The sequence below is a fragment of the Chiloscyllium plagiosum genome, unplaced genomic scaffold (assembly GCF_037043375.1).
Source record: "Chiloscyllium plagiosum isolate Xiang-an unplaced genomic scaffold, Cpla_swu_hap1 HiC_scaffold_23, whole genome shotgun sequence".
NCBI classification, from domain to species: domain Eukaryota; kingdom Metazoa; phylum Chordata; class Chondrichthyes; order Orectolobiformes; family Hemiscylliidae; genus Chiloscyllium; species Chiloscyllium plagiosum.
The window spans coordinates 24,652,269-24,680,263 of NW_028270161.1; the positions used below are offsets into that span (position 1 = coordinate 24,652,269).

The 27,995-nt window shown below is 46.3% G+C and overlaps 1 protein-coding gene across 1 annotated transcript in view; it reads left to right on the forward strand.

Annotated features, from left to right (window-relative positions):
* Positions 1 to 27,995, forward strand: part of kcp (kielin cysteine rich BMP regulator) — a 151,640-nt gene that overhangs the window by 18,101 nt on the left and 105,544 nt on the right. Inside the window, exons 2-8 of the mRNA XM_087999293.1 lie at positions 5,946 to 6,502; positions 10,354 to 10,426; positions 12,038 to 12,291; positions 14,876 to 15,059; positions 23,853 to 23,992; positions 24,246 to 25,161; positions 26,295 to 27,681. Of these exons, the coding sequence (XP_087855419.1) occupies positions 5,946 to 6,502; positions 10,354 to 10,426; positions 12,038 to 12,291; positions 14,876 to 15,059; positions 23,853 to 23,992; positions 24,246 to 25,161; positions 26,295 to 27,681 (3,511 nt within the window). The remainder of the gene's footprint in view (positions 1 to 5,945; positions 6,503 to 10,353; positions 10,427 to 12,037; positions 12,292 to 14,875; positions 15,060 to 23,852; positions 23,993 to 24,245; positions 25,162 to 26,294; positions 27,682 to 27,995) is intronic.

The following is a 27,995-nucleotide window of genomic DNA, read 5'->3' on the forward strand; positions in this document are numbered from 1 at the left end:
GTTGGGCAAGATTTAGGATGCATAGGATGGGGAAGGAAACTGCAGGGGATGGGCACAATTGAAATGTGGAGCTTATTCAAGGAATAGTACCTGTCAGGTAGTGAGGAAAGGGTCGAGCGAGCGAGTGGGAGGTTTACTAAAGATGTTCAGTCTCTTGTCAAGAGGAAGAAGGAGGCTTATGTAAAGATGAGACATGAAGGCTCAGTTAGGGTGCTTGAGAGTTACAATTTAGTCAGGGAGGCCCTAAAGAGAGAGCTAAAAAGAGCCAGGAGGGGACATGAGACGTCTTTGGCAGGTAGAATAAAGGAAAATCCTAAAACTTTCTACAGGTATATCAGGAATAAAAGAATGACTAGAGTAAGATTAGGTCAGTCCAGGACAGTAGTGGGAGTGTATGTGGAGTTTGAAGAGATAGGAGAGGTGCTAAATGAATATTTTTCGTCATTATTCACACAGGAAAAAGACAATATTGTAGAGGAGAATACTGAGTTCTAGGCTATTAGACTAGATGACATTCATAAGGAGGAGGTGTTAGCAATTCTGGAAAGTGTGAAAATAGCTAAATCGCCTGGGCCAGATGGGATTATCCTGGGATTCTCTGGGAAGCCAGGGAGGAGATTGCAGAGCCTTTGACTTTGATCTTCATATCGTCATTGTGTACAAGAATAGTGCCAGAAGCCTGGAGGATAGCAAATGTCCCCTTGTTCAAGAAAGGGAGTAGAGACAACCCTGTAAATTAAAGACCAGTGAGCCTTATTTCTGTTGTGGGCAAAGTTTTGGAAAGGATTATAAGAGATAGGATTTATAACCGTCTAGAAAGGAATAATTTTATTAGGGATAGTCAACACGGTTTTGTGAAGGGTAGGTCGTGCCTAACAAACCTTGTTGAGTTCTTTCAAAAGGTGACCAAACAGGTGGCTGAGGAGAAAGCAGTTAATGTGGTGAGTATGGATTTCAATAAGGTGTTTGATAAGGTTCCCTACAGTAGGCTATTGCAGAAAATACAGAGGCATGGGATTGAGGGCAGTTTAGCAGTTTGGATCAAAAATTGGCCAGCTGTAAGAAGACAAAGGGTGTTGGTTGATGGGAAAAATTCATCCTGGGGTTCAGTTACGAGTGGTCTACCACAAGGATTTGTTTTGGGACCACTGCTCTTTGTCATTTTTATAAATGATCTGGATGAGGGCGAAGAAGGATGCGTTAGTAATTTTGCGGATGACATTAAAGTCAATGGAGTTGTGGACAGTGCAGGAGGATATTGCAGGTTACAGAGAGACATAGATAAGCTGCAGAGCTGGGCTGAGAGGTGCTAAATGGAGTTTAGTGTGGAAAAGTGTGAGGTGATTCACTCTTTGGAAGGAGTAATAGGAACACAGAGTACTGGGCTCATGGTAAGATTCTTGGTAGTGTGGATGAGCAGAGATCTCGGTGTTCACGTACATAGATCCCTGAAAGTTGCCACCCAGGTGGTAGGGTTGTTAAAAAGCCTCCAGTGTATTAGCTTTTATTGTTAGAGAGATTGGTCAAGAGGTCATGTTGCAGCTGTACAAAACTTTGGTGCGGCTGCACTTGGAGTATTGTGTACAGTTCTGGTCACCGCATTATAGGAAGGATGTGGAAGCATTGGAAAGGGTTCAGAGGAGATTTACCAGGATGTTGCCTGGTATGGAGGGAAGGTCTTGTGAGGAAAGGCTGAGGAACTTGAGGCTGTTTTCATTAGAGAAAAGAAGGTTAAGAGGTAACTTAGAGGAATACAAGATGATCAGAGGATTTTCCTTGGATGGTAGTGGCTAGCATGAGGGGACATAGCTTTAAATTGAGGTGTGATAGATATAGGACAGAGGTAGGTTCTTTACTCAGAGTAGTAAGAGTGTGGAATGCCCTACCTGCAACAGTAGTGGACTCTCCACCTTTATGGGCATTTAAATGGTCATTGGATAAACATATGGATGGTAATGGAATAGTGTAGGATAGATAGGCTTCAGATTGGTTTCACAGGTCGGCACAACATCGAGGGCCGAAGGGCCTGTACTGCGCCATAACGTTCTATGTTCTTATGTTAATGCAGGGACTGTTAGAAACATACCAGAGCTAGGTCTGTTTTCTACAAGCCCCTTCTTTCCCTTCACCGTGTCCCATGACATTATTGCAGTGAGCGGTACTTACTACACCCCATCCAGTATTAAACCGTGAGACCATATCCAACAATGGCGATAGTCGTCTTGTAGAACTGACAAGTAAATCATCCATATTGACTATTCACAGACTAAATCAGAATGTCTCAAGTTTGCAGTTGGAGTTTGTTCCACTTTTTCCAGACCAAGGGCCAACTGAAATAGAAGTGTCATTCTCCCTTTGTCAGTCGCAGCACAATCGGTTATTCGGAAATCCTTGTTACGACAGGGTTGTATGCAGATTCACTCGTCTTTAGTCTCAGTTCCAAGAACTGTTGAAGATTGTCCCCCATCTCTTCCCCTTCCCTGGCTCAGGCGGCGCACATGCATCTGGACACCACCCAGTATGCTCAACATATCAGGCTCTAACCCCTAAGGTCAGAGGTCAGTATAATTGAGAGGAAGGCGAGGCTGAAGTTCCCACTTCCACTTTCAGTCAAGCTGTTTGAACATGGTGTGCACACACGATCTGTTAAGGTAGCGGAACAGTAAGGTAGAATGGTTGAGAAAGCATGTGGGATACTTACCTTTATTAGGTAATAAAATAAACTGAGGTTAGGCCACAGTGAGAGTATTGGGTGCAGTTCTGGAATCCACGTTATCTGAGGGATGTGATGGAAAGGGTGCAGAAGAGTTTTAACAGGATGTTGCCTGGCCTGGCGAGTTTTAATTATGAAGGGACATTAGACGGACTGGGATTGTTTTCCTCAGAGCAGAGGAGATGGGGGGGAGGAGCATGATGGAGATATATAAATTTATGTGGGGTGTAGACAGGAGGAATAGTTTTAAGGTAAAGATAAAGGTTTAGAGGAGGTGGGAGGAATAAAATTCAAAGGATGCTAGGAATCTGGAACTCGCTGCCTATAAGAAGAACATTAAAGAAGTGTTTAGATGTAAACATATGATGTCAAGGCAGGGAAGGCTGTGGGCAAAGTGCTAGAGATTGGATTAGAATAATCAGTCTTTGTTTTGACCGGTGCACATTCCATGCACCAAAGGGTCATTATCTGTGCTTTGTGACATCTGAGGGTTAGCAGAGGCCTAGAACTGGCAATAAATGAATTAATGAACCTGGCTGTTCCTCTGTTACCAGTCACTGCCCAGCCCCTCCCAAAGAAAGAGGTGAATTATCAGAGCATGGGTCCTGGTGGTGCACCCACAGTTTATGTCAGATAAAGAGATTGGGAGAGCAGAGAATAAATGGACTGAAGGTCTCTACTCGCTGGCAGCCTGTCTAACAGCAGTGTGTATTTACTGCAAACATCCTGTCTTTGTATGAGAGCTGAGAGCCTGTTAGATTCCAACTGTTGAGACAGGACTCCCACTGAGCACTTTTACAAATTTTGTTTTTAGCCGTTTCCACCTTTGGATAATTATGGGATTGAGTGGGCAGTGAAATGCGGGAGAGTCTGGGGTTGGGTGAGGGGGTTGGCCAGGGTATGGAAGACTTTAGGGATTTGGGGATTCTGATCCTAATTGAGAGCAGCCTGAGAGGTGGTGATTGATTCCGAGAGATTTAGCTGAAGGGTGTTATGAAGGGGGAGGTGAGGGAATGCAGATAGGAATGTTCCGGATGACTGGAATCTGTACGCACTTAATCTACAAGTAACTTCTCATTTTAGATTTGAAAGGAGTGGAAATTGCGAAGTAGACTGTTCACATCTGCTTTTGGTGCAGAGAGTATTGTTACCCCATCTCCCCAAAACGCTAATTTCTGTCCAACTATCCAACAAAACGCAACCCCTCCCAAAAAAAACTAATCACCCCATCCTGCCCCCCCACCCTAAACCCATCCTGCCCCCCCACCCTAAACCCCATCCTGCCCCCCAGTCCAATCCCCATCCTGCCCCCCAGCCCAATCCCCATCCTGCCCCCCCAACCTAAACCCAATCATGCACCCCCAGCCCAATCCGCATCCTGTCCCCCACCCTAAACCCCATCCTGCCCCCCCAGCCCAATCCCCATCCTGCCCCCCCACCCTAAACCCCATCCTGCCCTCCCACCCCAACCCCATTCTGCTCCCCACCCTAAACCCCATCCTGCCCCCCACCACAATCCCCATCCTGCCGCCCCACCACAATCCCCATCCTGCCCATCCACCCCAAACCCCATCCAGCCCCCTCACCCCAAACCCCATCCTGCCCCCACCCCAATCCCCATTCTGACCCCCCACCCTAAACCCCATCCTGCCCCCAGCCCAATCCCTATCCTGTCCCCCACCCTAAACACCATCCTGCCCCCCACCCCAATCCCCATTCTGACCCCCACCCCAATCCCCATCCTGCCCCCCACCCTAAACCCCATCCTGCCCCCCAGCCCAATCCCCATCCTGCCCCCACAGCCCAATTCCCATGCTGCCCCCCAGCCCAATCCCCATCCTGCCACCCATCCTGCCCCACCACCCCAATCCCCATCCTGCCCCCCCCACCCTAAACCCCATCCTGCCCCCCAGCCCAATCCCCATCCTGCCCCCCAACCTAAACCCCATCATGCCCCCACCCTAAACCCCATCATGCCCCCCCCACCCCAAACCCCATCATGCCCCCCCACCCCAAACTCCATCCTGCCCCCCACCCTAAACCCCATCCTGCCCCCCAGCCCAATCCCCATCCTGCCCCCACAGCCCAATTCCCATGCTGCCCCCCAGCCCAATCCCCATCCTGCCCCCCAGCCCAATCCCCATCCTGCCCCCATCCTGCCCCCCCCAGCCCGATCCCCATCCTGCCCTCACCCTAAACCCCATCCTGCCCCCCAGCCCAATCCCCATCCTGCCCCCCAGCCCAATCCCCATCCTGCCCCCCCACCCTAAACCCCATCCTGCTCCCCCAACCTAAGCTCCATCCTGCCCCCCACCCTAAACCCCATCATGCCCCCCCACCCTAAACCCCATCCTGCCCCCCCACCCCAATCCCCATCCTGCCCCCCTCACCCCAAACCCCATCCTGCCCCCCACCCCAATCCCCATCCTGACCCCCAGCCCAATCCCCATCTTGCCCTCCCACCCTAAAACCCATCCTGCCCCCTGCCTAAACCCGATTACCATCCTCCATTACCTATCCCCCTCTGCCAACCTATGCTAATCCCAACCCTATGTACTAATAATGTTATGTGGAACAACTCTGCCGGATGTCTTTTCCATTAAAAGTCCAACTGATACTCCGAAACTCTGACAAGACATGGGCCAGGATCTATTTAGCCTTGGCCTCCTGTCTGAACATCAGCCCATCAGAAACTCTGCTGTCCCTATCCTGACTCAACATGTCCCATTCATCCCCTCTCCCTTGCCTAACACCAGTTCGTTCCCTGTCTCGAAATGCCCTGATTTGAAATTAACTGTCATAGTTTCCACATTCCTCCCTTGTTCTGAAACTTTAGCAATCTTCCAAGGTCTCTATACATCTCCATTTCTTGCTTCTTTTGTGAACAGGTTCCCACTGGTGGCTGGACCTTTAGTTCACTATGCTCTGTAATTTCTTCTTTAAACCTCTTTGGCCCTTGATCCCTCTATCCTGTAATATGCCCCTTTGACCAATGTTTGGTGACCTAACATCCTACCCCCCCAAACCAGGAACACTGGGGCCAATTGGGATGAGCTAATTAAACCTGGTACTCTAAGTTAGTCTTTTTTTTTCCAGGTTAGGCTGAAAGGAGTTGTCACTGTGGGTTTAGGAACTGCTTATGTTAGCCTTGGTTGGATAGAGTTTGACTCTCTTTACCAGTTGTGTGAAAGCGGTGTCTCTGGTCATTCCTCTTGATGTTTGTCTCTTGTAGTGATCGACCTTCTGGAAGCCCTGAACATCACAAGATCTATAAGGGGAGTGAGCAGAAGCAAAGGCTTGGAGCCAGGGTTCCCAGCTTGGAAGTTCCGTAACCGTGTGCCACATCTCACTCTGCCACGGGATTATGCCATCTACTTCCTCACCTCCATGCAAGGCTCCATTGGCTTCCACTTTGTGGCGAAGCAGAGCAAGAATTCCGAGGGGACGGTGATCTCCTTTACCTCACCCACCATCACCAAGAAGGATGGACAGCCACTTCTACAGCTTGTGTCCAGCACCAGAAGTAACCAGCTTCGACTGGATTACCGAACTGTGCACAACATGGAGCCAGCGTCTGTCACCTTCCCTGGAGGGACCCCCTTTGGGAATGGGCAATGGGGCAGAGTGGCCTTCAACCTAGAAGCTCAGAAGATAACACTATTCATTGACTGTGAGGAAGACATCATCTTTGAAAAGACCATGGGCGATGATGCCATCAGCCTGATCCTCCCCATTGACTTGGAGATTCACTTCTCCAGTACAGCGGGAGACCGCAGCAGCAAGTTCACGGTAATGCCAACAATAACCCACTCAGCTGGGTATCAGCCTAGAATGATACAATCCTCTCAAGGTCCAGGTCTCTCAAATTCACCATCCCCCAACCTGCTAGTCACACTACCCAATGACAGTAGAGATGTTGACCTATCAGTTACTGTCAGTTAGTCTGTAACAGACAGACAGAGACATGGGGCAGTGGAACGTGATGCTTAATTACTTCTCCCAAACATGTTAAAGGTGCCACTCAAATTATTTATAAACTCAATTCCAAAATTTTGAATTAAACCTGTCCAATTTGTTTTTGGCTGAATTGGTACTCTCTATGTCCAACCTAATGATGTTTTATTGTTCCTCACTCTCCCTTCTGTGGTAAACTATGGCCCTGCTGAGATCACAACCATGTTATTCTTTGTCCCAACCCAGTGAAATATGTAGCTGTGTGCTGGAGAGGCTGAACCTATCCTGTGAGTTTACCTCCCAAGTATTGATAGCCATGGAAGCTTGCTTCCTTTCCCTCCCAGCAATGACCCCCTGATCAGTTGCATGGGCAATCACCTCACTGTAGTACTGAGCTGTACATGCACACACATGCGTGCACACGGACACACACACACACACACACACACACACACACACGCAATCAGGCAGTACAAGAACATAAACACATGCATAGGCCCCCACACATAATCACATACACTTCAGACTCTCACACAACATCTATCCCAAAAATAGACCTCTCACTCTCTCTCCCTCAAAACTCATTCACTCACTCAATTCCTCCTTCCCTTCAGGTAGCTACTACTCAACAATAATCTATGCATATGTTCAGTTTAGGTTCTGCCAAATGCACCCAACTCCTGATCTCAATACAGTCTTGGGCCAAACCTGGACAAAAGAGCTGAATGCAAGAGGGGAGGGAGGAAGCCTGCCCTTGATATCAAGGCTGCATTTGACCAAGTGTAGCATCAAAGAGCCTGAGCAAAATGAGTCTGTGAGAATCAGGGGTAGCCCTCTGCTGGTTGGCTTTCACCTGGCACAAAGGAAGATGGTTTTGTTTGTTACAGACCATTCATCTCAGCCCAGATCATCACTGAGTACCTGAGGGGAGACATTTCCCAACAGCCTACAGGAGCAAGTGGGACTTTAATCTGGGGCTCCTGGCCCAGAGGTAGGGACACTACCAGGACTGCAAGCTATGTCCTTGAGCCCAACCATCTTCTGCAGTGCCTTCAATGTCATTCTCTATCTATCATAAGGTCAGAAGTGAGGGAGTTTGCTGTCTATTGCACATTGTCCAACACCATTCATGACTCTTTAGATACTGAAACAATAAGACCTGGCCTGGCCTGAGAAATGGATTGTAACATGCACACCACACAAGTGCCAAGTAATGATCATCTCCAGCAAGAGAGAATCTAACCCCTGGACCTTTAACTTTTAGTGGTATTTACATCCCTGAATCCAACACTTTCCACAATCTGGAGAGTTACCATTGACCAGAAACTGACCTTGACCAGCTATATAAATCCAGTGGTCACAGGAGCAGATTAGAGTCTGAAAATGTGGTTGTGAGTATCTCACCTCCAGACTCTGCAAAGTCTGGGCAGCATCTGTGGGATACAGAACAGGAGTGTGATGGCATACTCTCCACATGTCTGGGTGGGTGCAGCTTGAACAAAACTCAAGAAACCTGACAATGCAGCCCAGTTGGTTGGTATCCTATCGAAGACCTTTAACGTTCATTCCCTTCACCAATCTCAGTGGCAGCAGTGTGTACCATCTGCAAGACGCCCTGCAAATGCTCAGGAAAACATCCTTTAGCAGCACCTTCCAAACCCTCAACTTCTACCATGGAAAAAGACAAGAGGAACAGAAACACCGCCACCTGAAGGAGCCTCTTCAAGCCACTCACCATCCTGACTCAGTGCCATATTGCCTCTCCTTCACTGTCACTCACAATCACAGAGCTCCCAACCTATCACTACACCAGTGTAGCTACATCACATGAATTGCCCTACTTCAAGAATGTTTTTCAGCACTTACCTTTCAAGGGCAGTTAGGAATGGGCAACGTCTGTTAGCCTAGCAACAATGTCATCTTGCCTGAATGAATTAAAACAAATACAGATGCACACAGATAGAGACACACAGAGCTAGGCCCAGTTACTGGACATCGGCCAGGGTGCTGAGGACCACATTTCCATTCATTGACAGAACCGAATGTCGTCTCCTCCAATTAATGTTCTGACTCTGTCTCTCTCTCTCCTCTGAAGGCACACTCTCTCATTTCTCTCCTCCTGCTCCCCTGAAGATGCTGTCTCTCGTGCTCTCTTTCTCTCTCTCACTCTTGCTCTTTCTTCTTCCCTGAAGGGGCCGACTTTTTCTCCCTTTACCCCTCTTCCCCTGAAAGTGCTAATGCTCTTCCTCCTTCTTCCCCAAAGATTCTGACTCTCTCTCTCTCTCTCTCTCTCTCTCTCTCTTTCTCTCACTTGACACCCCCTGCCTCAAAAAGAGCTGACTGTCCCCATGTTGCTCTGCCTGTGGCAGTACAAATGGAGTTTGTTGCATGTGTTTCAGAGATCCACATCCCCCCCTGGTGTTAGCATTGAGAGCCTGTGGAGGAATATCTGTGACCTGCTGGTTGGGAAAGTTATATTTGTGCACAATCGCAAGTCTCCATGTGGTACCCTGGCTGATCTCCCCCTCACTTGTGGGGGGGTGGGGTAGGGTGGTGGGGGAGCTGAGTGGAGTAGTAGCAGTTGTGTAGTTTCACACTGCTGTCTGAACAGTGCATGGATTCAACCATTTCTGAGTCAAGAGGTCAGCCAGTCATTGAGAATGGGAATTATTAATCGACTCTCACTGACTCTGTCCTTACTTCCATCCTGCAGTGAAGTAGTGGACAACACGATATCAATGGAAGCATTTTATAGATACATTCAGTAGGTATTCAATAAGATTCCACTGTTAGTTATAATTGTAACTCATAGCATGTAAGACCTGGTTAGGAGATTGATCCATTGGTAGAAAACAGACAGTTGGCATAATAAGTATACACTCACATTGGAAGGAAGTGACTAATGATATCCCGCAAGAATTCAGTCCTTATCTTAATGACAATAGTAAGCCATCCATCTAAGATTCCTGATAACACAGGTTGGTATGATGTGTGGGTAGTTATATAATTTACAGAGAGACATCAATGGATTAGGTCAGTGAGCAAAACTGTCAAAAGCATTTCAAACACAATAGGAGCAGTGTCTTCCACTTTAGACTGAAGGATGTATCTGAATAGTTCTCTAACATTGAAAGCTCAGACAGTACTTGTCCGAAGCGATTAAGAGGTCCATGTACACAGTCACTAACATAACTAATGGAAACCTTGGCCGTTTATAACTAGAGAAATATATAAGGGAGGATGTTTTGCCACAACTTTCCAAAACCTTGGTTAGACCACAACTGAAGAGCTGTCCAGGTACCACAGCATTGAAAGGATATATTGGTCTTGGAAGGAATATAGTGCCAATTCCCGAGAATGTTTCCAGGGTACTTGGAGAATGAGCACAGTTTACAGAAATGAGGCTTGTTTCCCCCAGAGTACCAGTTTGAAGATTTTGAAAGAAATTAACCAGGTATATTGAAAGATAACTTTTTTCCCACTGTTGAGTGTTCTCAAAGGCACAAAACCACAAAACCCGAGACAAGCCACTGAACTAAGCAGTTTTGGAAACATTTCTGAATGTGAAGGCAGTGCATGTGTAGAGGCTCACTGCATAAGGCCCAGAACATGTGAGCCAGATCAATAAAGTCATTCACACTTTACTCCAGGATTACTGCCAGTTTAATACTGTTTTTTCACACCAGGGCTATTGGCAGACCGCAGAAATCTCCCCCAGTGGATTCATTCGCCGCCCATGGCACTGTGATAATCTCCCAGGTAAGGAGGGGCTTTCTGAGTTGGTGCTGAGGTTCAGGGTGGTCACTGGAGAGGGTAAAGGGGATGATGGGAGCTCACCAAACCAGGCAGAGAGTGGTAGGGCAGTGAAGAAGCAGGCGTGAGGAGGGGAATGGAATGGAGAGAGAATGCAAGGAAAGCAGGCAAAGAGAGGAATGAGTGAGTGGATGAGGAATGGAGGAAAGTGTGAAGGTGTTCATGCTGGGAGTCTGAGAATGTAAGCAGATCTACAGTCTGTAACTGGCAGTTATGATAAAGACATCGCAGAAAGATAAGTGTGTCTGTAATCTGAGATTGTGTAGGTAGCATCTCTTCTCCAATATCAGGCATTCAAATATCAGGTAGGGCTATAAAATGCTCTATTCTATGACAGGCAAAGTAGGGGCTTTGTGGTGCAGTGAGAGTGTCCTTATCTCTGAGCTAGGGTGCCCATGTTCAAATCCCATGTGCTCCAGAGGTGTGTAATAATATCTCTGGGCGGGTTGATTAGAAGAAGCTATAACAGGCAGAAAAGACAGAATGTCAAAGGAGACACAGCCAAACGTTGAGCAGTGAATCCAGTTGGAGAGGGACGCAGAGGCTTCCTGCATAGACAATCAATCCCAGCAACTCTGAGTGCACTTCCACATAGGACAGAAGGAAAATCGACTTTCCTTGACTAATGTTTGGTTGCATTCATATTTCTTCCTGCCCACAAACTGAGGGGGTTACTTGAGGTTAATTACTTGTAATAAGATTACAAGCCTTGAGCTCTAACAATCTGTTCCGCCAGAGTCCTTGGGCAGGTTCGGGATGGTTTGGAGACAAGGTGAAGTTTCCTCTAAATTGTCCCATCACATTGCCAGCACAGCTTAAGGACAGAGGAATTCTGTCAGCCTGTTACAGCATGAGTAGCTGATGTCTTTGTGAATGGAGCATCTGTTTCTGATCCCAAACAGCGGTTCTTTCAATGGGCAAAACCAGCCCAGACTGCACTGACTGCAACATGGGACATGTATCAGACCACCCAGGGTGATGGATGTTTGCTGATCAGTCACACAGCCTGCATTGTGCAGGTTCAAAAGGAATCTGAGGCACTCCTGAGGGCCGCACTGACAGTGCTGGATTAACACCTAGTGATGGAGGTGCTGCTGCTTTATACAGACACTGTATGATAACAGTATGCACTTGGAATAATCCTCACGCTGACACCCTGCTGACTACCCAGTGACTACAGTTACACAGTAAGTAACTATCAGTGTCAGTATACTGTGGCTCTACGGCTATAAAGTGAGTGACTCCCACCTGACTGACACTCCCTGAAGGCTGTAGTTCTAAGAGTTGTTCAGTCTGTTAACTGGAGAAAGTGAGGTCTGCAGATGCTGGAGATCAGAGCTGAAAATGTGTTGCTGGAAAAGCGCAGCAGGTCAGGCAGCATCCAGGGAACAGGAGAATCGACGTTTCGGGCATAAGAAGGGCTTATGCCCGAAACGTCGATTCTCCTGTTCCCTGGATGCTGCCTGACCTGCGCTTTTCCAGCAACACATTTTCAGTCTGTTAACTGGTTCATTATATATTGGAATGAAAATGATTTGCTGTCTTTTTTTCCCCCAGATTCATTACCTTTGCCATATTCCTTGGCTGAGGAACGTTATTCTAATTCCGATGAACAATTCCAATTCCATGAAGAGGATTCCCCACATCCGTTGTCATTGTCTGACATTAGTCAGTATCAGCAGCAGCAGAGTGATGCTGGGGAGTCCGTGCTAAGCCACAACCTAACATCTGCAAACCCAGAGCAACGCCTGGCAAGGCTAGAGGAGATGGTGACCTCATTGGGTACAATGCTGGATATGCTGAAAGCTCAGGTAGGGGAAGGCTGACACTGAGAAACACATATGACATCCAACACAGACTCTAACTGGACACACTTGCGTAGAGACTTATCGTGTGAAATTCAGATTGAAAGTATCTGCTGTGTGGCTGACTATTGGCATCTTGTGCCCACAGTAGTGTCATTGGCACACTTATGTAAACACTTATTGGTTAATTTACTTCAAATGCCTAATTGCTGAAGACATGAGTGTAATCACTTGGAATATACAGAGGAGGCAGACCTGGATGTCAATCAGTGTGCCATGCTAATTGGCTCCTAACCAAACCATTTGGAACTCGGGAGCTGGCTAAGATTCCTGTCTTATCCTCAGAGAACTGGACACGTGCTCAGCAGAAGATGGGTTCTCCCCTCCCAGTGTTCAGAAGAAGAGTCATAGAGTCTGAATATTAGCTCTATTTCTGTCCCCACAGACCCTACCCAAACTTGTTGAATTTCACCAGCGCTTTGTTTTTTTTTAAGTTTAGATTTCCAGCATCTGCAGTGTTTTCCTTTGATTCCAACACCCCTGCTCCCCCACCCCCACCCCAACTGTTGCTCTTTAATAGGGATTATCAGCTCCTTACTGGCTAATCGCTGATCGATTTCTTCCCGCTGCCCTCCATTCTGCAGCTGTTCATCGTTTCTCCATGAGAACACAATGCTGCAGATGCTGGAAGTATCCCACAAGCCTTGGGGGGTGTCGGTGGAGACAGAACCTGTTACTGGGCTGGCTTTTCTTACTTGGGTGGCCACCTTTCCCTTGGTGCCGAACCCAAGTCAGAAACCAGAAAGTAGCTACAATAGGACTTTGCTCACAAATTTTCATTTCCAGAAACCCAGTTAAAGATGAAAGGCCAACCAGGGCAGGAGGAAGCTTTGTGGCAGGGTTCACATGCACAGTCTGTTGGAGAGGTGGGAGCAGCTGAGGCGGGTCAGAGACCACAATGGTGCCTCAAAATGGTGGTATTTGGGTTAGAATTAGTCATTGCACACAGTCATCGTATGCTGTAGAGAAGCCCTGCACAGTATGGCTTTGGCTGTAGCTTGGCCATGCTGCCCCAGCTGCTCTGTGAATGAGTGCTGATGTCGTGTGACTGTCTGAGCTAGCAGGTTGAGAGACTGATGTCCCAGTGTTGGTGCTGTGTCTTCAGCACCCCTTTTCCCCTGGCTGTTTCTGTACTGTCTAGCCAAGTGGCTGCTCCTGGAAGTTTGATGGGGAAAGGCACAAGGTGAGACTGTGGTGAGGAGTCAGAGGGCAGTGAAGCAGTGCATGCTTTTAGTTCCTACAATGACTTTAAATCAGAAGAGAATGTGGATGCGAGGAACTGCGATATGACAATGATGATCAGGTGTGAGAATATTGTCATCTTCAATGGTCTCAGCATTTCTGTGGGCAAAGCCCTCATCAGTGGGCAGCTCAATCATGATTAGCACCATCTTCACTGTCAGACAGTACTGCCGCCATTCCGGAGAGTTCTATCTCCTGCTCTGTACCGTCATGTCATGCCAGAGGACAGCATTTGTGGCAGTGAGGGTGGTGTAATGTGTTTGGATGATTGTGGTTGAATATGTGCCAGATGGTACAAACTCTGAGTTGGTGTTTCATCTTTGATAGATGTGGGTGTCCATGGCAAGGACACCCATCCCTAATTGCCCTTGAATGGAGCTGGTTATTTCAGGATCTGCAGTAACATGTATTCCAGTGAGAGGCAGTACACCCAGGGTCATGACCCCTATCCCAGTGAGAGACAGTACACTCAGGATCATGACCCCTATCCCAGTGAGAGGCAGTACACCCAGGGTCATGACCCCTATCCCAGTGAGAGACAGTACACCCAGGGTCATGACTCCTATCCCAGTGAGAGGCAGTACACCCATGGTCATGACCCCTATCCCAGTGAGAGGCAGTACACCCAGGGTCATGACCCATATCCCAGTGAGAGGCAGTACCCCAGGGTCATGACCCATATCCCAGTGAGAGACAGTGCACCCAGGGTCATGACCCATATCCCAGTGAGAGGCAGTACCCCAGGGTCGTGACCCATATCCCAGTGAGAGACAGTGCACCCAGGGTCATGACCCATATCCCAGTGAGAGACAGTACCTCAGGGTCATGACTCATATCCCAGTGAGAGACAGTGCACGCAGGGTCATGACCCATATCCCAGTGAGAGGCAGTACACCCAGGGTCATGACCCACATTCCAGTGAGAGACAGTACCCCAGGGCCATGACCCATGACCCAGTGAGTGACAGTACCCCAAGAACATGACCCATAATCCAGTGAGAGGCAATATACCCAGGGTCATGACCCATATCCCAGTGAGAGACAGTACCCCAGGGTCATGACCCATAACCCAGTGAGAGACAGTACCCCAGGGTCATGACCCATGACCCAGTGAGAGACAGTACCCTCAGGGTCATGACCCATAACCCAGTGAGAGACAGTACCCCAGGGTCATGACCCATGACGCAGTGAGAGACAGTACACCCAGAGTCATGACCCAGTGAGAGACAGTACTTGCCTGACCCTTCCTCTGTTCAGTTTGTAACAGTACGCTTTTCTTCCTTATTTAGAATGCTGACCTGTTAGTACGAGTCAAGCACCTGGAGACATGTGAATGCAGGAAGCCCACATGTTCATGGCACGGGAGACAGTATGAGGAGGGTCAGTTGTGGGAGCAGAATCTCTGCAGCACCTGTACCTGCACCAAAGGCGAGGTACATTGTTCCAGGCGGAATGACAGTGCGATCTGTCAGGGTGAGTGCTGCACACTGCGCTGGGATTGAGGGAGAGCCAAATACATTGAACACAAATTGTCTTCTAGTGGATGATGTTCATTAACATTGCAGTGTTATGACTCTGATGGGATGAATGTGCTGACAACCAGCCCGACTGCTCTGCAGGGCGCCCCATTTGTGTCAATATTTTGATTCAAATACCAGAGTAACCAAATTGTTTCTCTTTATTGCTGCCTGTCCAGAATTAGAGATGTTCACGAGATTTATTTGGTTCTTACATAAAAACATATTATTTAAACAAGGGGGACAAACCACTTAACAAGTAATCTATATTCCAGAATTAAACTTAATCCCAATTAATACATTCATGCGTGATAATACTGCTCTACAGAAGTTATTTGGTTTGTTTTAATAAAGGTGAAAGGGTAGACTAAAACATCCAGTGGGCCAGGAGTCTAAACTCAAAGGATAAACTGGGGATGACAGCTCACAATTCTCTGAGCTTCCTGTCGATGAGATCGAAATGCTGAGTACCGTATGATGATAGAAAACCTTCAGACTAGACTTCAGTTCGATGGAAAGTCAGTAAGACACAAGTCTTTGAATGGAAGTCACAGTTTAGTTTACAGAATATGTGAGAGAGCAGCGATACTAATATTTTGTACAATTCTCAGATTTCCTACAAAACTTCACTGAGAAAAATCTTTGCATTTTGTCCTACTGGAAGATTTTGTTTCTAGGAATGAGAAATTCGCTTACTGCACACTTTGGAGGTCTTTTCCTTCTACTGATGTACCCCAAGTGACTGAGAAAAACAGAAAACGACTCCAGATGAGAGTTGCTAGGCAACCTTCAGTGCATAGGCCTCATGAGTCAATCTCTTTGATATCATGTTTTTCAGCAATAATTGCAATTAGTCATTATTTTATCACTGTTAAAAGCTTTTATCCATCTCTTTTCCAAAGTTACTTCACTTTCAACAATTAGGTGAGTTATAGCCCAAATTCTGCTGAACAATTTCAAGAAATCACAAGTCCCTTCAAAACCTTGGTAAATCTTTATCATCTAAAATTGTCTAAACCGTTCTATTGCACAACTCCTTGAGATTCTTAAATATAAATATGTATTCTCAATAGCACTAAACATTGATAATGGAGGAAACTACATAGAAATAGGCAATTTAGCCCAACCAGTCCATTCTGGCAGGCATGGTCTGATCCCTCTCCTCTCCTTCCTCTCATAAATCTTATCATAATCCACAACTCACTTTCCCTCAAATGTTGTGTAAGTTCCCCTTCAGTATATCCATGCAATTCATCTCGATCACTCCCTGAGGTAGCAACTTTCATATTCTCACCATTCTCTAGGTAAACACATTTCTTTTGAGTTACATTTTTGATTTCTTGGTAACTTTCATATTCATGATCATATTATTTTGTCCTTAGCGTGATCACATATTATCACATATACCCAAGAGACCCGGGTTCAATCCCCACCTCAGGCGACTCTCTGTATGGAGTTTGCACATTCTCCCCGTGTCTGCGTGCGTTTCCTCCGGGTGCTCCGGTTTCCTCCCACAATCCAAAAATGTGCAAGTCAGGTGAATTGGCGAGGCTAAGTTGCCCGTAGTGTAAGGTGAAAGGGTAAATGTAGGGGAATGGGTCTGGGTGATTTGCGCTTTGGCGGGTCGGTGTGGACTTCTTGGGCCGAAGGGCCTGTTTCCACACTAAGTAATCTGATCTGTGTCCTTAATGCCACAAGAAATAGGAACGGATGTAGGCTATTTGGCCTCTTAAATCTCCTCCACCATTCAATAGGAACCTGTCTCATCCAACATTCCTCTTATATCCTTTTCTGTGTTTTACTGTAACCCTTCCCTTACTGATCAAGAACCTATCTATCTCAGCCTTAAAGATGCACAAAGAATCTGCCCCCACAGCGTTCTGTGGCAAGGAGTTCCAAAGACTCTCAACCCTCTGAAAAACGAAATCCCTCCTCATCTCAGTCTTAAATTGGCACCACTTAATTCAGAGACCATGCCCTCTGGTCATAGACTCTCCCATGAAGGGAAACGTCCTCTCAGCATTTACCCTGTCAAGCCCCTTAGGAAAATTGTTATGTTTCAATGAGATCACCTCTCAATCTTCTGCATTCCAGTGAACACTCCCAGCCTGTTTAGCCTTTGCTTAAAAGATAATCGATCCATACCAGGGGTCATCCTCGTGAACCCTCTCTGAAGTACCTTCAATGAAATGATATTTTTCCTTAAATAAGGGGATGCAAACTGTATGCAGTACACCAGATGTGGTCTCACCAGTACTGTGTACAGTTGCAGTAAGACTCCCCTACTCTTGTCCTCCAACTCCTTTGAAATAAGGGCCAACATTCCAGTATTACTTTGTGCCCCTGTGTGCTAGCTTTCTGTCTTTTATGTACACATACCCCCAACTCCTTTTGTGTTGCAGCTTTCTGCCCATTTTCTCCATTTAAATAATATTCTTTTGTTCTTCCTTCAAACCAACTTCACATTTTCCCACATTATACTCTGTTTGCCAACTTTTACCCACTTGCTTAACCAATCAATATCTGTCAGTAAGGTGTTTGTATCCCTCTCAGAATCTGCCTTTCCATCTGTTTTTGTGTCATCTGCAAATTTAGCTACAGTACGTTCACATCCTTCCCCAGTTCATTAATATATAATGTAAACAGTTGCATTCCCAGCACTGATTCCTGTAAAACCTCACTGGTGACAGATCACCAATGTGAACAATAGTCCCTTATACTCACTCGCAGTTTCCTGCCTATATGCCAATTCTCTATCCAGCCAATATACTGTCTCCGACACAGTGGGCACTTATCTTATGACTTAACCTTTTATGATGTACCTTGTTGAATGCCTTCTTGAAGTCCAAATGCAACACATCTACCTGGCCCCCTCTATCCACTCTGTTCAAGACTTCCTTGAAAATCTCCAGTAAATTAGTCAGACAGGATTTCCCTTTCATAAAGCCATGCTGATTTGTTGATCATTTTCCAAATGTTCTGCGATTACTTCATTCATACTTGATTCCAGTAACAGTAGATGTTCGGGTGATTGACCTTTAGTTACCTACTTATTGCCCCCTTCCTTTTTTGAATAGTAGAAGTGTCAGATCAGCGGTTTACCAATACACTGCTACTTTTCTAGAATCTAAGGATTTTGGGAAAATTACAATCAATGCATCTCTGTAGCTATCTCTTTTAGGATCCTCAGCTGTTAGCCAATAGGGCGAGGGTATTTATTTGCCTTTAGTCCCATTCGTTTGTCGAACTCCCTTCTTTAGTGACAGTGATGGTATGTAATACTCCCGCATTTGCTGACAGTGATTATATTTAATACTCCCCTCTTTAGTGACAGTGATGGTATTTAATACTCCCTCCTTTAGTGACAGTGATGGTATGTAATACTCCCGCGTTTGCTGACAGTGATGATATTTAATACTCCCCTCTTTAGTGACAGTGATTATATTTAATACTCCCCTCTTTAGTGACAGTGATGGTATTTAATACTCCCTCCTTTAGTGATAGTGATGGTATGTAATACTCCCGCCTTTGCTGAGAGTGATTATATTTAATACTGCCCTCTTTAGTGACAGTGATTATATTTAATACTCCTCTCTTTAGTGACAGTGATGGTATTTAATACACCCTTTTTCGTGGCAGTGATGATATTTAATATTTCCCACTTTAGTGGCAGTGATGATATTTAATTCTCCCTTCCTTAGTGACAGTGATGGTATGTAATACTCTCTTTTTAGTGGCAGTGATGATATTTAATACTCTCCTCTTTTGTGACAGTGAAGTTATTTAATACTCCCCTCTTTAGTGATAGTGATGGTGTGTAATACTCCCATGTTTGCTGACAGTGATTATATTTAATACTCCCTTTAGTGACAGTGATGGCATTTAATACTCCCTTCTTTAGTGACAGTGATGGTATTTAATATTCACTTCTTTCATGAGTGATGATATTTAATACTCCCTTCTTTAATGATAGTAATGTTATTTAATGCTCCCTTCTTTAGTGACAGTGATGTTATTTAATACTCCCATCTTTAGTGACAGTAGTGGTATTTAATACACCTCTCTTTAATGACAGTGATGGTGTTTAATACTCCCATCTTTAGCGACAGTGATGGTATTTAATACTCCCTTCTTTAGCGACAGTGATGGTGTTTAATAATCCCCTCTTTAGTGACAATGATGGCATTTAATACTCCCTTGTTTAGTGACAGTGTTGGTATTTAATACTTCCTATTTTAGGACAGTGATGGTATGTAATACTCCCCTCTTTCGTGACAGTGATGGTATGTAATACTCCCCTTTTCAGGACAGTGAAGTTATTTAATACTCCCTTCTTTAGTGACAGTGATGGTATGTAATATTCCCGCATTTGCTGACAGTGATTATATTTAATATTCCCCTCTTTAGTGACAGTGATGGTATTTAATACTCCCCTCTTTAGTGACACTGAAGTTATTTAATACTCCCGTCTTTCATGACGTGATGGTATTTAATACTCCCCTCTTTGGTGACAGTGATGGTATTTAATACTCTCTTCTTTAGTGACAGTGATGTATTTAATACTCACTCCTATAGTGACAGTGACGGTGTTTAATTCCTCCCTCATATTCTTTAGTGGAAATGGGATGTTCAAAGTAACGACTTTGTGTGTGACTCCTCTCCATTTACTTGATCCCCAAAACTGTCTTCTCAGATTCATTTTCGAAAAAGCCAATGTTTACTTTGACCTCTCCCTTTTTTTTGTATTTTTAAAGATCTTATTGCCAGCTTTTACATTCCTTGCTAGCTTGCCCTTATAATTTATTTTCTCTGTCCTTATTGTCTTTTTATCTTTTGCTGGATTCTGAATTTATCCCAGTCTTCAGGGCTGTCCCTGACTTTGGCCTTCCTTTATGATTTATTTTGCAGCTTGATGCTGCTCATTCTCCTTAACTTCCTTGGTTAGCCATGGTTGGTTTACCTCTCTCAGAATCTTCCATCCTAACTGGGATATAATTTTGCTGAGGGTCATGGATTGTCCCTGCCTGCTTATTATGATTCCTGCTCATCTATCCACCCACTTGACAATGGTATGACTCTGTCCTCATACCATTGTATTTCCCTTTATTTAAGTTAAACTCAGTTGTTTCTGACCTAAGGTTCTCATTCCCAAAATGAGTGTTAAATGTATTACGTTATGATCACTGTTTCCTCGGAGATCATTTGTTAATCCTGCTGCGGTACCAATTGCCAGATCTAGGATAGCCTGTTCCTTGTTTGGCTCCACAGCAAGTTGCCCTAGGAGACTATCCCTAATATACTGTATAAATTTGTTGTTATAGCTATCCTTTCCAATTTGATTTAGCCAATCAACACGAAGATTAATGTTGATTTATACCATTTCCTACATTGTGGCTCCTGTTGGGGGGACTGTACATTACTCCTATTAATGCCCTATTTTCCTTGCCATTCTTTACCTTCATCCAAATGGAGTCTAGATTGAATGTCACAACAGTTATTGTTTCATCTCTTATTAACTGTGCTACCCAACCACCTTTTCCCTCCCTTCTGTCTCTCAGAAGGGTCAAATAGCCCTGAATATTAAGTTCTCAGGTTTGACCTGTTGTAACCATGTTTCCACTATGAGATCAGATTCATTTTCCTCAATTTCCAACTTTAGCTTGGCTACCTTATTCCGAATTCTTTGTGCATTCAGATGCAAAGCCTTTAAGTTTGTACTGTTGTGGAGTTTCCCAACACTTTTATGATTCCTTGGTACAATATGACATTCACACATTCTGTCCCTACCCTTTATTTTCTGGTAACAAACTGCCCCCTTCTCCTTTATCTTTTGACTTTCTAATTTTCTGTGCATCTAATCCTATCCCCCAACTATTTAGTTTAAAGCTCTATCTAAAGCCCCTGTTATACGATTTTCCAAGACTTGGCTCCCAGCATAAATCTGGTGGAGCTGGTCCCAGCAAAACAGCCCTCTCATTCCCCGGGACTGGTGCCAAAGCCTCATGAATTTGAATCCATTTCTTCCACACCAATCTTTGAGCCACACCTTTACCTCTGTCTTGTTGACTTTGTGCCAATTTGCTTGTGATTCAGGTCATAGTTGGGAGATTATTACTTTTTTGGTTCTGTGTTTAAGTTTAGCTTCCAGCTGCTCATATTCCCTCACCAGAACCTCTTTCTACCTATGTCATTGGTACCTATGTGGACCACAACAAGTGGATCTTTCCCTTCCCACTACATGCTCCTGTGCAGTTCAGATGAGATATCCTAAACCCAGGCCCAAACATGCAGCACGGCCTTTGGGACTCTCAATCTTAGCCAAAGATAGCAGTGTCTATTCCTCTGACTATATCCCCGATTTACAACTACTTTTCTCTTTTTTACCACCTCTTGCTGTGGTCGGTTTATACCTCTGCATTGCAGCGTCCATTCTCACCTACACAGGGCGCAAGAATCTTAAACCTATCAACAAACACATTGACTTGGATCCCATTTATCACCCCCAGAGAAAAAGAACAGGAAATGATGTCACCACAGGAAATGATGTCACCAACCCAAGGACATCTAAATGCATAATTAGAAAGTGGGTCATGCCACCAGGACTTTGTCTGATGATGTTACCTAGTATGGTGACGAAGCGTCTGAAAAAGAACCTTCCAGCTTAGCGAACAAGCCAACATCCAGAAACTTAAACCTGTTAGACAAGCGCAAGGGCAGAGGCTCCTTCAGCACTACCTTGTGGGTTTCTCTATCTGCCTCACTTGTGGTCACACTCTCCAGTCTGTGACCACTGACTGAATTTGAGGTAGTTAATCTAAGGAGTGTGACTGCCTCCTGAAACACAGCATTCAGGTAAGTCTCCCCCTCCCTGATTTGTTGCAGTGTTAGAAACTCAGACTCCAGCTCATCACCTCTGAGCTGGAGTTCCTCAAACAACCAATACTTCCTACAGATGTGGTCACAGTGAACCACAATAGGCTCTACCATCTCTCACATCATGCAGGTGCAACACATCATCAAACATTTTACAGTTTCAAAGAGCTTTATTCTGCTCCATGCTGCTCTATGTTTTGTACTCTAGGGTGAAGAGAATCATACGTAAATATTCCAAGTCAGGTCTAACTAATGTTTGCTACAAGTTTACTTTTATTTCTGTAACTTACAGCTGTACTTTTATTTCACTATCTCGAGAAATAAATTGATTTGGAGATGCCGGTGTTGGACTGGGGTGTACAAAGTTAAATTCACACAACACCAGGTTATAGTCCAACAGGTTTAATTGGAAGCACACTAGCTTTCGGAGCGACGCTCCTTCATCAGGTGATAGTGGAGGGCTCAATCCTAACACACAGAATTTAGAGCAAAAATTTAGTGTGATGTAACTGAAATTATACATTGAAAAACTGATTGTACTGAGACAGTGTAGAATTGGGAGAGGGGCAGTACTGAGGCAGAGTGGAATTGGAGGGACAGTACCGAGGTAGTGTGGAATTGGAGGAGGGGCAGTACGAGTGGATGTGGAATTGGAAGGACAGTACTGAGGGAGGGCAGGATTGGAGGGGCAGTACCAAGGGAGGGTGGGATTGGCGGAGGTGCAGGACCCGAGGGAGGGTGGGATTGGCGGAGGTGCAGGACTGAGGGAGGGTGGGATTGGAGGAGGTGCAGGACTGAGGGAGGGTGGGATTGGAGGAGGTGCAGGACCGAGGGAGGGTGGGATTGGAGGAGGTGCAGGACTGAGGGAGGGTGGGATTGGAGGAGGTGCAGGACTGAGGGAGGGTGGGATTGGAGGAGGTGCAGGACCGAGGGAGGGCGGGATTGGCGGAGGTGCAGGACCGAGGGAGGGCGGGATTGGCGGAGGTGCAGGACAGAGGGAGGGCGGGATTGGAGGAGGTGCAGGACAGAGGGAGGGCGGGATTGGAGGAGGTGCAGGATCGAGGGAGGGCCAGATTGGCGGAGGTGCAGGACGGAGGGAGGGCGGGATTGGAGGAGGTGCAGGACGAGGGAGGGCGGGATTGGAGGAGGTGCAGGACCGAGGGAGGGTGGGATTGGCGGAGGTGCAGGACCGAGGGAGGGCGGGATTGGCGGAGGTGCAGGACCGAGGGTGGGTGGGATCGGAGGAGGTGCAGGACTGAGGGAGGGTGGGATTGGCAGAGGTGCAGGACCGAGGGAGGGCAGCACTGCCAGAGATATTGGTTTTCAGATTGGAGATGGTAAACTGAGGCTTGTGTGCTCTCTGAGATGAGAATAGAGAGACACCTTGCTGTTGTTGAACCTCTTGATACAGGTTGTTCTCCCTATACTAACAGTCATAGAGTCATAGGGATGTACAGCATGGCAACAGACCCTTCGGTCCAACCCGTCAATGCTGACCAGATATCCCAACCCAATCTAGTCCCGCCTGCCAGCACCCGGCACATATCCCTCCAAACCCTTCCGATTCATATATCCATCCAGATGCTTCTCAAATGTTACAATTGTACCACCCTCCACCACATCCTCTGGCAGCTCATTCCTTACATATACCACCCTCTGCATGAGAATGTTGCCCCTTAGGTCTCTTTTATGTCTTTCCCCTCTCACCCTAAACCTATGCCCTCTAGTTCTGGACTCCCCAATCCGAGGGAAAAGACTTTGTTTATTTATCCTATCCTTGCCCCTCATAATTTTGTAAACATCTATAAGGTCACCCTGATGCTTATCTCCTGTCTCTCATCAGCCTCATGCTCTGAACTTTATGCTTTCTTCCCAGATCCCTGTGTTACCAGACCCTGCAAGAATGGGGGTCACTGCCAAGCTCTCCCCTCGGACTCTGGGCAACATCCCTCTGGATTTATCTGCAGCTGCCCCATGACATCCACAGGACGTCTGTGTGAGAAGCCAATGGTGCAGGTAGTGACATGCTGAGCAGTTCGTGGACAGGGCTGATTGGCTGAAACAGTAATCACACAAACCGACGTGGCCACCCATCCATAGGGAGCATTGGACCTGGCTATTCAGTCCATCAGAGCCGACCCTTTAGGGGTTGCAGTGAGGGGGGTTCTGGGAGACTGGGTGGTAACTCACTGTATCCCAGTATTTTGGGATTCTTATCAAGATGTGTTTGATGGATGACCTTTAACTGTAGCCCTTGTTCATTCTGCAGGTCTGCTCTCTGCCCAGGCTTACAGGTGTTTGTAAAGGAAAGCACAGCATTTCGACGAGGCGCTGGTTTTACAGTACCCTCTCGGGTCTTTGTGAAGAGTTTGATTATAGTGGCTGTGGCGGAAACAGCAACAATTTTCAGACACATGAGGAATGCACAAAGCGATGTGAGGTTGGTGCTTGCTGCTTCCGCCAACCAAAGCTGACCAACTTCCTGACTGGCTACGACCATGAAGGTTATGATCGCTATGGATACAATGTATCTGGCCTGGATCGGTCTGGTAGGCATCTGGTGGCCTTTAACCCTGTGCGTTCTGGACCTGCACTGTTCGGGCCAAATGGACAGGTCTTCAGTGGCCTGAGCGATGGACGTGAGTTTGACAAGTATGGGTTTGACAAACAGGGTTATGACCGGGATGGGTTTCATAAGGACACTGGGTTTAATCTGACTGGATACAATAAAAGAGGAGAGCACGACTCCAGACACGAGTTTGACACGACTGGATTCAACGCTGAGGGTTATAATCGTGCCCAGTTTGACTGTGTTGGGATCAATCGCGAGGGGTTCAACTACCTTGGCTATTTCGCAGCCTTTGACTACCATTGTGAATACCTGCCGTCCTCACACTGCCAGGCCATCGATCGAGCTGACCTGAGGAGAGAGGTGGTCAGCTTCAGACCAGGCCAAAGGTGTGAGGACAGCTCCTGTGACCAGAGTTGTGGCTGCACCTTCCAAGGTCGTTCCTATCACTTTGGCGAGTCCTTTGAGTACAGTTGTGAGATCTGTCTGTGCAGTTACACCGGAGTGATCGAGTGTAACTGTCGACATGTCAGTCAACGCAAGGAGATCCGAGATATGATGGCTGGCGAGATGAAGACTTATCAGGCCGCAATACGGGATCTCTACTCAAAACAAGGTATGGCCTCAACTCAGGCGCCCGTTAGCATAAGGGAACTTCTGTGTAAAAAGTGAGCACTGTGTGAGGGCACATGCCTGTGAATGTGTTTGAAGGCATCTGTGTGTCTGTGAGTGTGAGGAACAGGCATGTTCCTCAAAACCAGCAACTATTCTTTCATACAAGGGACAACACAGCTGAGTCTAATCCTGTCCTTATCCATTAATCCTGCCTCACCTTACCCCCCAGCGATTTTGTGTATATATATATACACACACACACACAAATACCTACACCTGCCTGTCTGCATGCGTGTGTCTCTGTATTAGATGCTGTGTTTTAGATGAGACATTAAATTGAGCAAAATAAAAACTGAAAGAGCTGTGGAAGGTGTAAATCAGAAACAAAAACAGAAATTGCTGGAAAAGCTCAGCAAGGTTGGCAGCATCTGCAGAGAGCAATCAGAGTTAATATTTCGGGCCAAGTGATCTTTCCTCTGAACTGAGGAACTCCAATTCTGAGGGAGGGTCACTCAACCCAAAATGTCAGTTCTGATTTCTCTCCATTAATTTGAGCACCTGTTTTCCCTTGTAAGTGGTCGGTAAAACCCCTTGATCCTATTTTGAAAAAAAGATTGGGTTTCTTCCTGGTTTCCTGCTTATTATTTATCTGTCACTATAATGGCCTGAACAGATTATAACCTGTCATTATGTCAACACCAATTGGGACACTGGAGAAATAGATTCACCAAACAAGTGGCCTCTGCCCTTTAGAACAGAGTCCAATTCTGCCAATTCATCAAACCATCGAGCCGAATGATATGGAGGTGTGGCTATACGTAATGGGAGTGCAAGTCCTCTGATGACTTTAAGTCATCACCACAGCCCCTTGCCATTCACTGCCAGAATTAAAGTGTGTGTACAGGATTGTCTGACAATCCTTCATCAATCACTTATGCTGTTTATTTTCCTTCAAACAAACCCACTAAAACACATAAACCACAATCATCTATCACGCTGCTGAGTGTGGGATCCTGCTGTTGTTTTGCTTCCTGTATTGTAACAGTGTGCTATTGGCCGTAAGGAAATGTGGGCCATGTTGAAATAGGGAAACATGCAGTCGAAATATAAATTGCTCTCCTATGGCCCTGACAGGTACCTGGGAGGAGTTTGCCAGATTGAGAGCGGAGTACGCCCGGCAGGCCAATGGTCCATCTACCTTCCTTCCCTGGCACCGATACTTTCTCCGCATGGTTGAGCGGGAGTTGCAGAAGGTATCATGTGACATCAGCATTCCATACTTTGAATGGACCATTGATGTAGGCTCAATGGAAAGCTCAACTGCCTGGCAGGCTAATTTCTTTGGGCCGAATGGAGACTCCAAGACAGAATGTGTCTTACAACACCCTTTCCAGCAGGACGGCAAGTGGGAACCTTGTCTCCGTCGCCAGTTTAACTCTTCCATCACTCTGCCCGATGCCATCAACATCCAGCTGATATTGGCAGAAGAAGACTTTGACCAATTCTCCATTCAGATAGAGGCCATCTCTGGCCTCTTCCATCTTTGGGTTGGAGGTCACATGGCCTCTCCTTTCAGTCCTTACGATCCGATCTTCCTGTCTCATTATGCATTTGTCGACAAGCTTTGGACTCACTGGCAAGACCGCAGTCCCAATGGCTTGCCCCGTTATCCTCCTGAACTCCGGTTTGTGAAGATGAAACCATTTGACATTGCCCCAGATGATATCCTCCTGTCTCAGCAACAGCTATGTACGACCTACGCCCCAGTCACACTTGGTGCCCCCTGCAACGATACGACCCCTGACCCCGCCGTCCATCACCACGACGGTTACAACGGGGAAGATTATGATCAACCTGCCCAGCCTGAACTGCAGGGAGAGTATGATGTACATGGCTACAATCAGTACGGATACGATCGCCATGGCTACGACCAATCCAGTTGGGATCCATATGGTTACAACAGAGACCATTTCAATCGGGATGGTTTCGATGTTGAAGGATTTGACGTTTCTGGATATAATCGGTATGGATTCAATCGGTCACAAGTGACACCATTTGGAATGAGGAAGGATGAGTCCTATCTGCCTTACGTTGAAGTGGAGCTCATTGACTCGCTCTTTGACAGGGGCTATAACATGTACGGGTACAACAAGTTTGGGTTGGATAAGAACGGGTTCGATGTGTTTGGCTTTGATGAGAATGGCTATGACAAGGACAACTGTAATTATTTCTTCCGTGGCCCTCATCACATGAGATTCTACTTCTTCATCCAGCAGCAGTTATACATGACCAGTCCCGAGCTGCTGCTCAATGTTAAACGTATCTGCCCTCCCATAAGCCCGCTCCCAGATTGGTGGCTTGTTCAGAACTGGATGACTATCGATGTGCAAGAAACAGTCACCACAATCAGGCTGATTGAACAGAAATGGGCATCCAGTCATCCATTTGACCACGGATATATCCCCAGCATCACCTCCGTGAAAGACAACAACCTTTGGCTTCCTGTGACTCCTGACCTCAGGTAGGCATGCTGATTTGGTTTATTGCTGGTTGATTTCGGAGCTAATTTTACGAGGACCCTGTTTCCAGGATACAGCATCATTGAACTCTGACCTAAGGAAGCACTTCTTCCTCGGTTACAGAAGGGAAGTATTGTAGATGCTGGAAATCAGAGGCTGCTGGTAACATTCAGCAAGTCTGGCAGCATCTGTGGAGAGAGAGGCACAGTTAATAGGGGGAGGTTTGCCACACTGAGATGGGTTTGGAGATGTGGCAGTGAGCAAAATTAAACATTAAGTTGCGCCAGTTGTCTGAAACATTCCTGGTTTTCCTGGA